Source organism: Ipomoea nil, unplaced genomic scaffold (assembly GCF_001879475.1).
Source record: "Ipomoea nil cultivar Tokyo-kokei standard unplaced genomic scaffold, Asagao_1.1 scaffold2779, whole genome shotgun sequence".
Classification (NCBI taxonomy): Eukaryota; Viridiplantae; Streptophyta; class Magnoliopsida; order Solanales; family Convolvulaceae; genus Ipomoea; species Ipomoea nil.
Window position 1 is genome coordinate 4803297 of NW_017619207.1, and position 18503 is coordinate 4821799.

Sequence of the window (18503 nt, forward strand, 5' to 3'; positions counted from 1 at the left end):
ACATACATACATACATACATACATACATACATACATACATACATACATATATATATATATATATATATATATATATATATATATATATATAGGGAAGGAATCAGTTGTGGCTTCCAGTGCGGTTGTGCGGTGGATTAATGTGCGTGAGGTTTATACTTAATGTGCGTGAGATTTGTACTCAATGTGCCTGAGATTTGTACTTAATGTGCATAATGTTAATATGCGTGAGTTTTGTACTTAATATGCCTGAGTATTGTTGTAACACCCCTTGTTACGGCCTTCAATCTCGAATTAATTATTTAATTAATTCCGTAATAATAATTAAAAAGGATTTAATTTGATTAGGATTCCCTTTAATTAATTAATGTGGTCCACCATGGATTGTGGACCCTTGCCTAAACTAGAGTTTTAAGCCCATTAGAAATAAAGAGGGTAAACCTTTTACTAGTCAGATTCTGATTAGGAATCCTAGACCTATATATCTATTATGAATAAAGAAAGTAGGCCTTCATTATTCAGATTATGATTAGGATTCCTGATACTATAAATAGGGGATTAGAAAGCAATTAGAAACCTTACCACACATAGTTATATTACACGAAAATATTCCCGGGAGATTCCCCGCCACCGAGCCTAGGGAGATCAAGCAAATTGAAATCTTAGAGAAGAACCTTAATAGCCAAGGGAGGATTAATTATGGCTAAGAGGTAACCCATGTCTCAACAAAACCTATTTTCCTTGCTATAATCTCCTCCTTTGACTCCCTCTATATGCTTGTGTCTTGATGAATTCCTTTATGTTAAATCGTGATATAATCTTGTTGATTGATGTGATGATTTTATGTTTGATCTTGATGATCTTGATGTTAAAAAGAGGTTCTTGATATTTATGTGATGATTCTTGATAAATCTTGATGTGTCTTGATGATAAAGATAAAATATGATTTTGATAATTTGGAAGGGATTAGAGCCCTGGGTTGGATTGGGAATTTGTGTTGTGATGTTCTCAATATATATTTGGGTGGGAATTCGCATATTCGGGTGTTGTTTATGTTAGAAGTCATAATAGGATGAGTTTTATGTGGTTTTCTCTTTTGATCCATTAATTACCTACGTGGTGTCGTTATTTGCATTTAAAAGTGTCTAAGCATGGTTTCGGGTTCCACGGAGGACCCCGTGACGTTTATTTTAATAAGGAGTCAGTGGGGGGTAGGTGGGGGTAGGGGAACCCGCCACCTACCCGCTGCCCCAAAGAGCACCGCCTGCAGCGGGCAGCCGGCTGGCAGGCGACTGCCCGCCGGGCACCCGCTGCCCGGAAGCTTGTCGCCGGCTGGCCCTCCACCCACCGGCTACGCGCTGGTTTGCTGCCTACTTCGAGTCTTTGGCTTCCCCGTTTGATGTTCTCCAACCCCCGTGGTGTCCCGACGGACCCCGTTTGTCGTGCATGAATCTAGTTTGATGTTTCGGGTGCCATTCGTAGGATAGGAGAGTCTTAGGAATTGCATGCTAGTTGAATCGGTAACCCGTTGGCCTAGGTGGAAGATGCATGAACCCCTTAGGTCTATTCTTAGTATGTGAATGATCACACGTAAGTTTATTTATTCGTCTCCCCCTTCCCAATGTGCTAATACGTGCTACTATGTGTTATGTGATGCATGATACCCCAATTTGGTTGCGATCAAATTGGGTGTTCCTGAGCTGCGGTTAAGAAGTTAGCTGCGGTCAAATTGGTTACTTATGAGCTGCGGTTCATTTTCCTGACTGCGGTCAGTAATTCACTTCTTGGGCTGCGGTCCACATGGGCCTCGTGTGCTATGGTCCACCGACTGGACGTGCCAGGCGGTGTGTAGGGCCATTAGCCCGAGGAAGGCTGTAGCCCACCGAATTAGTGATCAGGCGGTGTGTAGGGCTACGGTTGGCTGCGATCCTCCGAGTGTATGGGCCAGCGGTGTGTAGGGTCGTAGTCTCCGAAGATCATCGCCCACCGAATGAATCCCTCAGGCGGTGTGTAGGGCTTGATGTACTACGACCCACCGACTGAGTTCGTCAAGCGGTGTGTAGGGTCGCAGTCCCCCCTTTAAAGAGGATCACAACCCACCGACTGAGCGCGTCAGCGGTGTGTAGGGCTGTGATCCGCCGTCGAGTTTGTCGACGGTCTATACAGTTGGTTGCGATCAACCCCTTCATATTGCAGTATGAGGTAGGGTGCTGCGCGGCCGTGTTAGTACTATATGTACTAACCCTCATGTTCGGGGCATGCAATTGGTCCCGTGGCGCCGCCAAAGTATGCTTGTGTGACTTGAATGATGATTGAATGATTATGTGGATGATTTGAAAGTGAGCGGTGACCTTAGTTACATGTTCTTTATGATATTGTCTCTATATAACTGTCTATCATCGCTTAATGTGCTTATCCCTATCTGTTGAGTCTATCCCTGGTTTTAAAGCTAGAGTCTCCTAAGTTTATATCTTCCTGTTTCAAAATGGTTTTCATATAATCTATATATATATCTACCTATATTGTATTTCAACGCGTTGGAGTGGGTTACCAGCATCATTCGCTGAATAGATATATTTGGCTTTCAGGCACAGATGAGTAGACCCCGGAGCGCGCTAGAGATCCGAAGCGTAGATTAGTTAGTTTTCCTTTCAGCTTGCGTGCCATTATTATGTATTTACATTGCTTTGAGGATATTTAGTTAGTTTAGCCTGTGCATCTGAGTTCTCCAGCTCAGATGTGGCATAGCACCCCGCACTCTTATGTTTAGTTTTAGGATTTAATGAGAATTTACCTTTATTATATAAGTTTTAAAAGTTTCAAAATTTCGGGGTGTTACAATTGTGCTTAATGTGCGTGAGATTTGTGCTTAATGTGCGTGAGTAGTTCAGAATTACGAGCTCAGAAGGAAGCAGAATAGAAAACTCACGCATATTAACGTCCAAGTTTCTTGTTACTTCTTCCTTCAATTTGGCCATGAATTCTGGATTATCAGCTACCTTCAGTGCAGTTGAATGGTTATATAGATGACGCACGCACAACAAAATTTGCACACCAACTAAGTGTGGATTTTTGTTGTATTATTCCCATAATTCTTAACCACCATAGCCGCCTCCGCATCATCATCATCAGGGAGGGGGGTAATGACTACTGGGGATGGAGAAGAAACTGACATCCATATTTTCTGCTGCATTTTACACATCCACGCACATTAAGTACAAATCTCAGGCACATTAAGCAGAACACTCATGCATATTGAATACAAATTTCACGCACATTAATCATCCGCACAACCGCACGGGAACCTTTCAATATATATATATATATATATATATATATATATATATATATATATATATATATATATATATATATATATATATATATATATATATATATATATATATATATATATATATATATATATATATAATATTGTTGACTTTATATTCAACTAACTAATAATGAGCCTAACTATGATTATTACATCAACTATTAGGAAATAGACAATAGAGTAGCATCGTTTTTATTGACGATGTTGAGTCATACGGCGTATAAACAAATGCCAACGTTGGCATCGAATCCTGAAAGCGGCGTGCATGCATGCATAAAGCAGTGTAAAGAAAAGTCTGTCCTTTTTTTTTTTTTTTTTTTTTTTTTTTTTTTTTTTTTTTTTTTTTTTCAAGCTTCCACCAATTCATTTTAGTCACTATTTCTCTCGTAAGTAATAAAACTATATGAAAACTTAATGCAAATTAAAGATTTCTAAATCTTTTGCCTTTGACATTTTTGTTCATCAAAATATCATGTACCTCTTGAATAATTTTTCTTCATCAAAATATAGGTTTAATGGGTTTAATTTACACTAACCATGTATCTACTAATCTTGTTTTGGTCTGACCACACGTTTTTTTCAACCAATATACAAAAATCATATAACAGGATTAATCATGTTCGTGCCATCTAATTTACACCTTATAATTACGATTTAGATATAACAATATGTGTTTGAACTATTGAAAATTTAACTTATAAATGGTTACTTTTTGGCATGTTTTCAGTGGGGTCTATTAATAAATTTATTTGAATTTTAGAGTCCATTTAAAAACTTGGAAAATGATTTCAAGAAAATGATTCATTTTTTGTAAAATATATTAAACAAATGACTTCATTCTCTTTCAGTACCCAAACACTGAAAAATTTATAAAATGACTTCTGAAAATCATTTTTCGAGTTTCCAATCCAATTCTTAGTGGATTCACATTTGTTTAAAGTGAAGAGATTAATTTTGCATATCTAATTTGATTCCATAATTTCTTGCAAAGGCTTTCACTAATGATGATTTCTTTTGCTCAAAGTGAATTGTAACGTTGCGTAGCCTTTTCACTTTAGTATTGGAAATCCGACTAAAAAAGCCCATTCTTCCACATCCTTTCTTTGATCATTTGCATATTCTTTAGCTTTATACAGTGGCCTCATTCAATTTGGTAAGCTCTTTAATCTATTCTATTCTATTCTATATATAAAATAAAATCCTCCTTCCTAAATTTCCCCCCCAAAACATAAAGGCATTTGTGTAATATCCAAATTTAATTAATTAATTAATTAATTAATAATAATAATAATAATAATAATAATAATAATAATAATAATAATAATAAGGAATAAGGGTCAAATAGGCCATCGAACTGCACAATATAATGCAATTAGGCCACTGAACTTAAAAAATTAACAATCGGGTCCCTAAACTAACCAATTTCAAACAAATCTTCCAATTTGTAGGTTTCCAACAGGTTAACAGGTCATCCTCCCAAATTAATTATTTTTTAAAAAATAAAATTTAAAAATTAATTATTTAAGTAATTAAAAAAAAAAAAAAAAAAAACAGAAATGGCCGGAGACGAAGAAACTTCTTCGTCTCCGGCCAGTTTCTTCGTCTCCACGGCCGGAGACGACGATTTCTTCGTCTCCGGCCTTCGTCTCCATGGCTGGAGACGAAGAAACTCTTCGTCTCCATTGCCGGAGACGAAGAAACTCTTCGTCTCCACGGTCGGAGACGAAGAAAACTCTTCGTCTCCGGCCGTGGAGACGAAGAGTTTCTTCGTCTCCAGCCATGGGGATGAAGAAACCTTCTTCGTCCCCATGGCCGGAGACGAAGAAACTCTTCGTCTCCGGCCGTGGAGACGAATAAACAGGCCGTAGACGAAGAACGTTTCTGTTTTTTTTTTTTTTTTTTTAATTTTAATAATTAATTTTTAAATTTTATTTTTTTAAAAATAATTAATTTGGTTGTTGACCTGTTAGAAACCTTCAAATTGGATGAATTGTTAGGAATTGGTTAGTTTAGGGACTCAATTGTTGGTTTTTTGGGTTCAGTGGCCTAATTGTATTATTAGGTGCAGTTCGATGGCCTATTTGACCCTTATTCCTAATAATAATAATGCAATAAACACACCAACAATTTTATCTTAATTAATTCCTCCAATTAAGTTGTTACCAAAAGTATATCCTTTTTTACCAATTCAATCAAAATATTAACCAATATATATATTATCATCAATATCAATCTCTTTAGACCAATATCATCTTCTCCATGCCTTCTAAACTCTTTTCAAGCCTCTTCCTTCTGATAGTGGTTGCTTCGTGTAAGTCCATTCATCTTTTATAGCTTTTACCCATAAAATATTTTACTATGGGTATATTATATACCGACATTAAATTAATTTCTCTGTTAAAATAAGATCTTCAATTTCACAATGATATATTTTAAGAGTCTACATTAAAAATCTAAGAGAAAACATCTATGCTTATTAGATGTGTGAAAACACTAATATTGTGAGTTGATATAATGATTGCAGGTATTTGGAGCGGTGGTGAAGCAAAGAAGAATAATGATTTTTCATGCAAGACAAATAAGGATTGTGTAGCTCATGATCCTTTGAGTGCTTGCTATTGTGACTATCTTGATAAGGTCTGTTTTTGTTATAAGAGACCACCTAGGCCCCCTATGGTTCGTCCATCCGAACCTGAGGAATCTCCCATTTACAAACATTAATTAAGAGATGTTCTGATCTGTTGATTAAAGTACTAAACCATCATTTCAATTATGAGAAACAAATACTAGAGCTATCTTGCCATTCCGTTGTTTCATCAATGTAAATTTATAATTGTATATTTACATTAATAAATAATTATTAAGACAAGTATAATTTATTTTATATTGTGGACACATTATTTTTAATAAATTTGATTTAATAATATTATACCTTAATTATAAAAATTCTTCCTAATAATTTTAGTACTAAACGTCATACGATAATTACCATAAAGAATGTTTAATAATTGACAAATTCTATTAGGCAATAAAATTACTATTTGTGACAATAAGATTTTTTCCGTATATATTTGTGATAATTTTATAGCAATAAGATTTCTTCCGTAATTATTAACATAGTAATTTGCCGTATATATTTGTGCCTGTTAGTGTTTTTAAATGTTCAAAAACCCCATATTATAATTGGCAATATTATTATGGCATACTAAGATAGGTTTAGAGTTTGTCCATCCAGCTCTACAAACGACTGATCAATCAGAAGCAACAACAGAAGGACTGACACTGAAGATCTGATTTAGGAAGCTGTCTTCTAAAAGTCTTACGCGGTATTATCAGACAAGTTTGGAAAGAATATCAGCGTATATTTTCAAGAAAGGTATGGACCAAATCATCTGAGATTACATTCCTCTTTTATAGTCCTACCTTCTACAATCAAAGTCGTTTATGGAGAGTGTTTATTGAAGAATCTATAAGTACCCTTACTCGAAAAGAATTAGGGTTATGCCGAAAGTATGAAGAAACACTCCCCATATGCTATATGAGATTAGATCTTTGATTGTCATGCATCTTCTCAATACAATATGTTCATGGTGATTAAGATGATGAACTTGAGAAGGATCACTGCTGATTAAACGAAAGGACACTGTGATCACACTGTTGTGGGAACAACCTTAAAGAGCGTCATTGAAGTGGACTGCATCAGAGTGGGCTCTCCAAGTGAAGGGATTTCATTGGACTTCTGTATGCATGGCTCTCCATCTTCAACAATCCACTAAACCTGTGTAGACTGGGTTTGTACCTTGTGTGGGGCACTTGGGTAAGATTATCGTATATCTACCTTTGTACATTGGATTATGATTTAATGGATTGGACGCCTATGTGATCGTCCCCCAGACGTAGATACACACTGTATCGAACTGGGTAAATATTCTGTGTTAGGGGTGTAAATGAGCCGAGCCGCTCGCGAGTCGCTCGTGAGCAGTTCGGTCAACGCTCAGCTCGAACTCGGTCAAAATCGAGCTCGGCTCGAGCTCGAGCAGCTCGTGGGTTAAACGAGCACGAGCCGAGCTTAGGTATTGTAGGCTCGTGGCTCGACGAGCCGCTCGCGAGCCTTATAATATATTATATAATATATAATATATAATATAATTGTATTATATTTAGTATATAAAAATAATAATTAGGGGATGGTAATTAAAATACTTTAATAATTATGTATGGATAAAAGTCATAAAACAAAGTAGTTTAAATTTTAAATCAAACAGGTCAAATTCCAGATCAAAATTGAGCTCAAATTCGAGCCTAAACTCGAGTTCGAGCTCGAGCATCAGTTCACGAACTCGGGCTCGGCTCGGCTCGTTTACACCCCTATTCTGTGTCGTTGAGTTTGTGCTGTTATCTTCTCTTACATCCTCTACATGATTGATTATCACTGACTATCTTCGTAACTGAATCAATCATTAATCTCGGACAGTTCTCTAATCTTGTTAATTTATCAAAAAAGAGAAAATGCAAAATTACAGTGCCTTTTTTCGGTACTAATTTTATTTGTGCCTTTTTACCATAAAATTCTTCCTAATTTATTCCGTACTATGTTTGTGCCTTTTCACCATAAACAATGTTAATTCTATAGCAATAAGATTTCTTTCGTATATATTTGTGTCTTTGTGTAATTATTATGATAATTTATATACATATATATTTTTTATACTTAATATATAATATTATTGGCACAAAATAAATTATACTTACCTTATTATATAGATTATTTTTAATATTATTTCTTAATTTTTACTAAAGCTAATTATTCTCATAATATTTCTTTCATTCTTTTGTATAATTATTATGGTAATTTTATGGTAATTTATTTAAATATTGGAAGAGAACAAATGTTATAATTAATATAATTAATGAAATTATTATAGTAATTGTCACAATATTTGGTAATTATAATTAATATAATTAATAAAATTAAGAAATATAAGATTTCTTGCGTAGAAATATTTGTGACAATTTCATTAAATTATAATTAATAAAATATGAAATATAATTAAAGAAATGAAATTACAAAATTAACAAAACATGAATATTTATAATTTTTTTAAATATACCTACATACACTTTTTAAATTTCAAAATATATATTTTTAAAAATATAAATCTATCGATACAAATTATAATTAATGAAATTATATTATAGAATTTTCCTGTATACATATTAATAAATATTATGTGTATATACAATGTATTATACAATCATATAAGGATATGCATCCGATTAGAGTTCATATTTATTCATACAAAATTTAGAATTTATATTTTTATTGATTTCTAAGTACGATTCTCTTAGTTATTATTATTCATATTTTTAGAATTATAAAATATATGAAATACAATTTGGAATAAATCAACTTAATTATATGAATTTTTGCTATAAATTTATCTAAATATGTACATGATTAGAGATTATATTAACCATACAAAATTTAAATTTAAATTTTTTATGTTATGAAAATAGATACTTGACCAAATATATAAAAGTCCAACTATATTATTATATTGTACATTTTAACATGTTTTTATTTTTTCTATTTTAATTTTAAATTCATAATAACAAAAACATTTAATGGGTAAAACACTATATTTTTTTTTTTTGAAAATGGTAAAACACTATATTTTAAAAAAATAGAATTTGATAAATATCATAAATTAATTAGTACACTATCATTTATGTTCATAATAATTAAATAAAAAAATAAATAATTCAAATATGTGAACCAATGATTTCAAAATGAAATTAATATACGGTTACAAATAAATATAGTATGATTACATTTACTTTATTTAGTTTTAATTCCCTTAATGATATAACTTTTCTTTATTAGTTTTTTATGGAAGACTAAATGAGTGTTTGAGTTGCTGGAATTTTTTTTTTTTAAATACTTACTAATAAAAAATAATTTTAAAATAATTTTTAACCCCTCATAACAAGTGTAACTCTTATATTTTTTTTTTTAAAAAAATACAATTTGATAAATATCATAAATTAATTAGTACAATATCATTTCTGTTTATAAATTATAATAACTAAAACAAATTCAAATATGTGAATCAGTGATTTCAAAATGAAATTAATATACAGTTACACATAAATATAGCATGATTAGATTTACTTTAATTAGTTTTAATTTCCTTAATGAAATGACTTTTCTTTATCAGTTTTTTTATGGGCGGCTAAGGGAGTGTTTGGATTGCTGGAAAATATTTTAAAATAAAAACACATACTAATAAAAAATAATTTTAAAATATTTTTTAACCCCTCATACCATGTGTAAATGTTATATATATATATATATATATATATATATATATATATATATATATATATATATATATATATATATATATATATATATATATATATATATATATATATATATATATATATATACACACACACACACACACACACACACACACACACACACACACACACACACACACACACACATATATATATATATGTATATATATACTTTAAACTACAATTTCATAAATATCATTATTTTTGTTTATAATAGTTAAAGAAAAAAATAAATATTTCAAAGATGTGAACCGATGATTTCAAAATGAAATTAATATACAGTTACAAATAAATATAGCATGATTAGATTTACTTTAATTAGTTTTAATTTTCTTAATGAAATGACTTTTATTTTTCAGGCTTTTATTAGAGACTAAGGGAGTGTTTGAGTTGTTGGAAAATATTTTAAAAATAAAAATACTTACTAATAAAAAATCATTTTAAAATATTTTTTAATCCCTAAACATGAGAAAATTTTATATTTTAAAAAATACAATTTGATAAATATCAAGAATTAATTATTTCAATATCATTTATGTTTACAACGAGAATAATTAAAGAAAAATAAATAATTCAAATATGTGAACCAATGATTTCAAAATGAAATTAATATACAGTTACAAATAAATATAGCATGATTAGTTTTACTTTAATTATTTTTAATTTCCTTAGTGAAATGACTTTAATAAAAGTAAAATCCTCCTTTACAACATTCCAGCTCAAATTAATATAAATATTAATTAATTACTTTTTTTTCTATTACATTGTAGTATCTGTTCACATACTTTCTCAACCTACTGAAACACAAAGAACCAATAACGCCTCCACTGAAGCTCGAACTCATAATCTTCCAAATGGAAGTCCAACCCGGGTACCATTAGACCACATAGTCCTAATAAAGCTTAATTTTGTTACAAAATTTTATATGAAAATTAACTAATATCTAATGAATTGTTACCACAAATTAAAGTCAATATGTACATAAAAATGGAAAATGGTTACCAAATTCTGATAATAATTAAATTATTATAATTGTGAAAATAATGGATATAAATTATGCGTAACAAATGAGAAAATTTGTTTAAAATTATGCGTAATTTTATAAAGAAATAATAATTTATTAATTATTATTTACACCAATTTGTACTATTAATAAAAGTAAAATCCTCATCTTCAACATTCCTGCCCAAATTAATATGAATATTAATTAATTGGTAAAAAAAATTAATAAAGCTTAATTGGTAACAAAATTTTATATGAAAATTAACTAATATCTAATGAATTTATAGTACAAATTAAAGTTAATATCTAACTCTATAATAAAGCAAGAAGTTTTTGCCAATCATTTTTTCCCGCCCATTGGATAAAACGCCGTTGTGCATTTTTTTTGCAATCATTGTTTCCCGCCCATTGCGTACTATGCCGTTTTGCAAACACATACATGAGAGAATAACCGGTTCTTTGAATTTGTACGCGTGACTAATGTAATTACACATTGGGAATCTTCCTAGCCGTTTTGTTTTAGACAACTCTTCGTATTCTAAAGCGATTATAATTTGTAAACCCTACAGTCCTTTCGTCTCAAGCAATACATTTAATGTAGAAGTCTTGATACTTTAAACAACATCATTAGCATCATCGGATAACCAACGATTGAATAAACAGATGCTCACATCCTAAAAAAAATAAAAATATATACATAGAAGACGCAGAGTTTTACTCTGCAATTAATACATAACAAGAAATTGTGTATTTCCCATACACAGGCTGCTGATCATTCATTTGAAATATCCAACGCTTCGAAGTCTATAAATAATCGGCTTATTTATGCAAAGTATTCCTTCCGAAAATCTGTTTGCTTACAGCGCCTTTGAAATATCATTTTGTTGAACACAATGCCGTCAATGTTCATACTTGTGAAGGACATCAAACCTCAACACCAGCTTAGGGCAGTTCGCGTTAGAGCAGTAAGGGTATTCGAAGTTCCAAAGAAAAGGGGAGAGGGTCACAGCAGTAAGAATATGGAAGTGTTACTGCATGATGAAGAGGTAATGGTATCTATTTTTAATGCATCATGTCACTGTTACCTACTAATCTAATCCTATTTCATATTTGAGTAATTTCTGTTTTTGTTTTTTTCAGGGAAGCTATATTCATGCTACCATTCAAAAAAAAGATGTGGTGAAATATAGAGAAATATTCAAGGAGGGAAAACTGTTCGAAATAAAAAATTTCATGGCTGCGACAAATTATTATGTGTACAAGATTACACAGCATGCCTATATGATCAAACTGAACTACAGAACAGAAGTGAAGGAGATAAACTCTTTAGGGTTTCCTTTTAAAATGTTTCGATTAAAGAGTTTCATTTCTTTAAAAGACACTGCAGATGTGAACGACAAGGAACTTATTGGTACTATCTCTTCATTTCTCCATCTTTTAATATATTATGTTAAGCTGAACTGCTAACATCTTACTGAAAAATTTTTCATTTGGCAGATGTTATTGGTCGTGTCATTGGGATCTATAATCCTGTGGATAAGATTATAGGTGGAAAGGTAACCAAACTGATTGATTTTCAAATTGAAGATAATGCGTAAGTACTAATTTTTCTTGTGTTTTTACTACTCACAGTTATTATTATTTTTTTTTTGTGTTTTTTTCGATCAGTATTTAGCCTATACTGACAGCAATTGTTTTTGGTTTCTACTAATGTCATGGCAGTGAGAACACTCTGACATGTACCCTATGGAATGAACACGTTGCTTCACTGATGCCGTATTACAATAGTGATTCAAAAGAACCACTTATTGTAGTGATTCAGTGCTGTCGTGCTAAGTTGGTTAGTGGTGAGTTTCTCTCTTCCTGCACATTCTAGCAGCTTATTACTCATTCCAGTCAACTAATATGTAGGTTTTATTTTTTTTAGGTGAGGTTAGAATCACCAGCTCATATGATGCTACAAAGCTATGGTTCAATGAGGATTTTGAGGAATTCCTAGAGTTCAAGTCGAAGTAAGTACACTTAATTTTAGTACATAATGTTGAATTTAAGTACACCTAATGAGGTATTCCTAGAATGCATACAGTTCAAGTCAAGTTAAATATTGCATCACATCTTATATAATGTAATACTGTAATTCCTAGAAGCACTAAGCACTAAGTCAGATTAAAAAAATTAGGCACTTTAGAAGATATTTAAAGTGCATTTAGTCAAGTATTGGCATCATAGGTTACTAACAGATATGTTAGGGACATACACAATTGTGGGCATCAAATTAAAATTTAGTCACATGCCAAAAAAAAATAAGCTTATGATTATTATTTCAATAAAGTATGGGCATCAGATTATAATTTCATCACATGCCTATTTTCTGGGAAAAAAAAGTTAGTATAAAAGGCAAATAGATAATTAACTCACACACACTGCATGCTTTTTACACAAATAGGTAGTTTAGAATAAATCATTCGATGAATTTAGTCAAGTATTTACATCATAGGTTATTAACAGATAGGTTAGGGAAATATACAAGTGTGGGCATCAGATTAAACTTTAATCACATGCCACAACAATTTTACTTGTGATTATTATTTCAGTAAAGTATGGGCATGAGATTATTTTTTCATCACATGCCAATTTTCTGGAAAAAAAAGTTAGTATAAAAGGCAAATAGGCAATTAACTCACACACATTGCATGCTTTTTAGGCAAATAGGCAGTTTAGAATCAATCATTCTATTAATTTAGTCAAGTATTGGCATACTTCTATAAACTTTGTTCACATGCCAATTTTCTGGAAAAACCAATTGAGTATACAAATTGCTAACCACTGTTTTTGTTTAAACCTTATTATGAAGCATGAAATCTGAAAATACTCACATGAAAAGTTTGAGTACGGGCACTCTACACTCACAGTCAGCGGGCATTAGTGACTTTAAAATTGTTGGACTCATTGTGACTACCTGCTACGACCTTAAGAAGACACAAGTGGTAAGAAACAGAAACTACTCGCAATGTTTACTTATCTTATATCTGAGTTCCTATGTTTGTTTTATACATTAATTTTTTTATTTGTATACTATAGGATGTGGAATACTATGTTGCTGCTGAGATCTTGGGTTTAGATCTTGATGATGGGTGGTACTATGTATCATGCATGTCAGCCGGTTGTAATAAGAAACTTAAAGAAAACGGAGGAGTACTAAGTGTCATAAGCCATATACTCAGGGTACAGTCAGGTATAAGGTGGTTATCATGGCTTTAGACAAGAGTGGAGATGCTCCACTATTGCTTTGGGACAGAGAAGTGGTTGAGCTGGTTGGAATCCCTGCTTGTCTTTTGTATCAGAAATACAAGGAGATAATTTTATTTTCCCTAAAATTAACTTATGGTTTAGATGTAGATGGTCTAATGTAATGTACTAATGCAAACTCAAATGACAGGTTCATGTTGAAGTACCCCCTGAGTTGGATGCTATTGTGGGAATGAAGATGTTGTTTAAAGTAGGGTTAAAACTGGCTCTAAAGCGGGGTAATAATTCTCCTTTCAATGTGTTGAGGCTGTTAAGGGACGAACATTTTCTCCAGACCTATAGTGACAGGTTTGTCGAGCACCAAGAGCAGGATTTAATATCAAAGATGCTTGAGGAGGAAACAAACAGTCCTGCAAATTATGAAGTAAGAATTTCTTACTAAACCTCTTACTAGGTTTTTCATTTTTTATTACCTATTGCTAAAACTGACTCATCCATTGTGTTATATACAGGAAGCATCTATAGGAGTAGAGGTCAATAGTCCTGCTTCTGTGCAGCCCTCTCAACATGAACTGGATGACACTACGGTCAACTCCTTAACTACTAAAAGGTTACTTTTGGATGAGTTTTCCTCATCCAAAAGTCGCAAGAAAGCAACACCATCCAACATCAAGAAGGAGAAGACTGCTTGAATGATCTGCTACTGAAAATGCATGTTACTGTTCTCTAGACATTTGCTACTGTGCTTGGCATATAGACAATTTTTAAAAAATGTTTTTGTGATGTTTTCCTGTTGGATTTTTAATGGGTTGTCCTACTAATTTAACGGATTTTGTTTCTTTGGTTTTCTAAGGTTGAAATCCTTTTTTTTTTATTTTTTTATTTTATAACTGTATTTTGATAATGTTAAATTAACCTATGGTATTAGAACATGTCTTGCAGTTTTCTTCAGTTTCATTTCAGGTGATTTTCCAAAAAAGTATGATCAGGGAACAACTATGTGACAAGTATCGGAACAAAGTGTAAGACCCTAAAACATAACTACTTCTAGGTTTTTGTAACATGAAACTACTAACAGTGTTAAAGAACAATTACATATTGGAAAAAATCAATCACCTAAACTGCCTCTTTTCTTACTTTTTTTTCCAGGTTGGTTTTAAACAAGAATGATCAAGTAACAAGGCATTAGAATGAAGGGATCTGGGACAAGTTTTGTCAATCACTGAGCAGTATTTTGTTTTGTAAAGTGTAATAGGTTAAATAGTATACTTCTACTATTCTATAACATGAAAGTAATACAAACATTTCAAAAAAAAACAAAAATTGCCAAAATAACACATCTCCTGAGTAACTGTTACTACTATTTTTACTTAACCATGAAAGCAATACATTTAAGTTCATGCAAGACATATAGGACTAGAATTTCAACTATATCACTTAGAATTAATATTTATAAAGTTAGTAATTGTACCTTAACGATCTGTTAAACCCCCCAAAAGCTGTCTCTCCACTGCAAATACTTTCCCTGCTGGTTTTCCTGTGTAAATATAAAAGCCCATAGTTTTATATAAGTATTAAAACTCATTATTTCTTACTTCAGTATTTGGAAATATATCTATCTAAATCACTATATTCAGCCTTACTTCATAAGGCTTACTTAAAGCTCCAGCATGTAACAATCTATGCAACATTGAAAGTTCAAGTTGTCAACCAAAAAATCAAAACGAAGTCTAATTAAGTCCAAATACTTAAGTATAAAAACAATTTCTTAACATAAAGTAATTTAAAGTATATTAAAACTATATTTCAGTAAAAAGTTACCAGGTTTTAGAAGATTTGTAACATTAACTTGATAACATTAGTTATTAAAGATAGAATAATCTTTAAAAAAAAACATATTAAGCATAAGAGTTTAATTTATCTACCAATGCAAAAGAATTCTTTATATTGAAGAAATACATATACCTAGTATAAAACCTTGCATTCCAAACAAATTACTTAAAATTGCTTAGCACAGTTTTATAAAGTGAATAAAAAAGAACAAATACTGGAAATCTCCAGAATCAAAGGCAGAAAATTAATCTATGATGACTAAAGTAACTGAAACCAAGGATATTTTTAATTCCAAAATGCAAAATCAAGACAGATTTTGTATAATCTAAAGCACAGAAAAAAGGTAAAATTAAATGAAAGTTTGTCTAACTATTGGTTTAATGAGTGCAATGACCAAAATTACAAAATATACCATTATAGGCATAAAAACGATTCAAAATACACAAAATCAAGTGTAAAATGGTAACATAATCTCTCAGATGAAAGAGATGCATTCTTTGTCGTCTACATGCTCGCTTTGGGATTATGGTCTGCTCTCCAATTCCTCAAAGTCATCATTTTTTGCCCTATATAAACAAATGGAAGAAACACATTACGGCTTCTGTTAATAATTGGAACAAATTATTTTGCTAGCCAGTTAAAACGAACTAATTAATACAACAATTACAGTGTGTGAAACTAACAGTTACTCATTGTTATTGAAAAATACAATGATTTGGATATTAAATACAAGTGATGACAACTATCATTATATAGAATAAAAAACCCTTCATTTCAAGTGCGGATCTCAAAAAATCAAAACAGTTAAATACTAAAAAATGACCCTATGTACTTACGACTATTTTTTTCAATTCATTAATCCGAAAAACAGTCAGTCAATTTCATAGCTCAGACAAAACAAATAATTCAAAGCTTCTGTTTTAGCAAGAAAGAATAGACAAGCAAATGAGGCAAATTACAAAGTCAACTATTCTAGGCATCAAAAGGAAACCACATGAAGAAAACAAAGGTAATTTCGAAACTTATCTGTTTTAAAGTTGCAAATCACGCTTCAATGAATTCCACAGTCTGCTAGGCTATTTTGTATCTGCTACACATTGCCTCTCAGTGCTCCAAAGTATTGTCCTCTCAATTTACATGACAAACAAATTGAACAAGTTAACAAAATTGTTTGTTTAATAGTACAATTACATCTTTTACAAAACGAAATTCTAACATTATACATACAAAATAGTCATAGGTCTATAGATTAACAGTAAAACGGAATCAACTTATAACTATAGCTTATATGAATCATACAATTTTGGAATGAAATTTGCAGAAATCATAGAAGTTTATTAAACAAGATCGATGTGCATGCATATTATTAAGAAACTAACAACATCAAGTCGACTAGAATCTAAGATTTTGTAAATGAAAACAGTCAATACGAAAAAACCCTAAATGAAATTGAGAAAATAAAAGTTTGATTCTAACCTTGAATGAGATCAGTAGCTTCAATACATCTAGATTTCAAGCTCAAAACGAGCTTGAAAGCACAGATCGTGGCCAGAAATGACAGATTTCAGACGATGTAGGCATAAACGGAGTATCGCGATCTAGACGCGATTTTATAATAAATCTCAAAATTGTTTGGCCGTGAAGAGATGAAGGCAAAAGAAGGATAGTAAAATGATGTAGGCATAGGCTTGAGAGAGAGATCGTGGCAGTATTGAAGAGAGCTTCAAGCTCTCAGATCTGTTCGGACAGAGAGAGGAGAAGGCTGTCAACGCTTCCTCCTCATCTCTTATGTATTAAACCAAAAGAAATAAACAATATATATATATATATATATATATATATATATATATATATATATATATATATATATATTTATTTATTTATTTATTTATTTTAAATAAATATTGTAATGTTCAGCAATTTATTTTATAATGTTAGGCTGTTTTATACCAATTACAAATCTATGTTCTAAAATATTAAAATGAATTATGTTATGTGTATTTAATTTATAAGATTTATATTTTTGTTATATCATATTTAATTATGATTTTATCCTTGGTTCACACTAAATTGTGGTCCAGGGTACACAACACTTTTTGGTCCATGTTCCACCATGAAATTTGCCTTTTAATGTTGGCCTTAGTGACACAAATTACAAAATTAATTTGTACATTACTAAAATTATAACGGCGTTATGTGTACTTAATTGAAAACATTTTTAAATATGATCTTTTATTTTTTATGATAATGTTACTCATTGTCCACACAACTTTGTCTTCAATGGTCCACTACAAAAATTGTCTTATAATTTTTGCCTTATGATTACCAATTATAAATTTATGTTCTCAAATATTCAAATTAATTATGTGATGTGTAATTAATTGATAACATTTCAATTTTTGTTGTGTAATGGTTAATTAAAATGTTATTTAGGGTCCATAAAATTTTGTTGTACATGGTCTAACAAATAATTTGTCCACTGGAATGTTATCCTTCTTTATAACAATTACAAATTCATTTAATAGCCTAATATAACTAATGATTTTATGTGTACTTAATTTATAAGATTTCTACCTATGTTATTTTATTAGTAATTTTAATGTTCTTCTTAGTACAAAAATTCACTAAGTCGATGGAACAACAAATAATTTGTCTTCTAATTTTAACCTTATTTATAGCAATTACAAATTTCTGTGGTACAATATTTAATTTTATTAGGTTATGT

At 31.1% G+C, this 18503-nt stretch overlaps 1 protein-coding gene across 1 annotated transcript; it reads left to right on the forward strand.

The window, feature by feature from the left end:
- The first annotated feature begins 11589 nt into the window (after positions 1-11589).
- Positions 11590-14637, forward strand: LOC109157338 (replication factor A protein 1-like). Its single transcript, XM_019305237.1, has 9 exons — positions 11590-11742; positions 11837-12107; positions 12194-12290; positions 12419-12543; positions 12624-12708; positions 13551-13683; positions 13778-13921; positions 14136-14369; positions 14458-14637. The coding sequence occupies exons 1-9, from the start codon at positions 11590-11592 to the stop codon at positions 14635-14637; spliced, it is 1422 nt and encodes a 473-aa protein (XP_019160782.1).
- The last annotated feature ends 3866 nt before the right edge of the window (positions 14638-18503 follow it).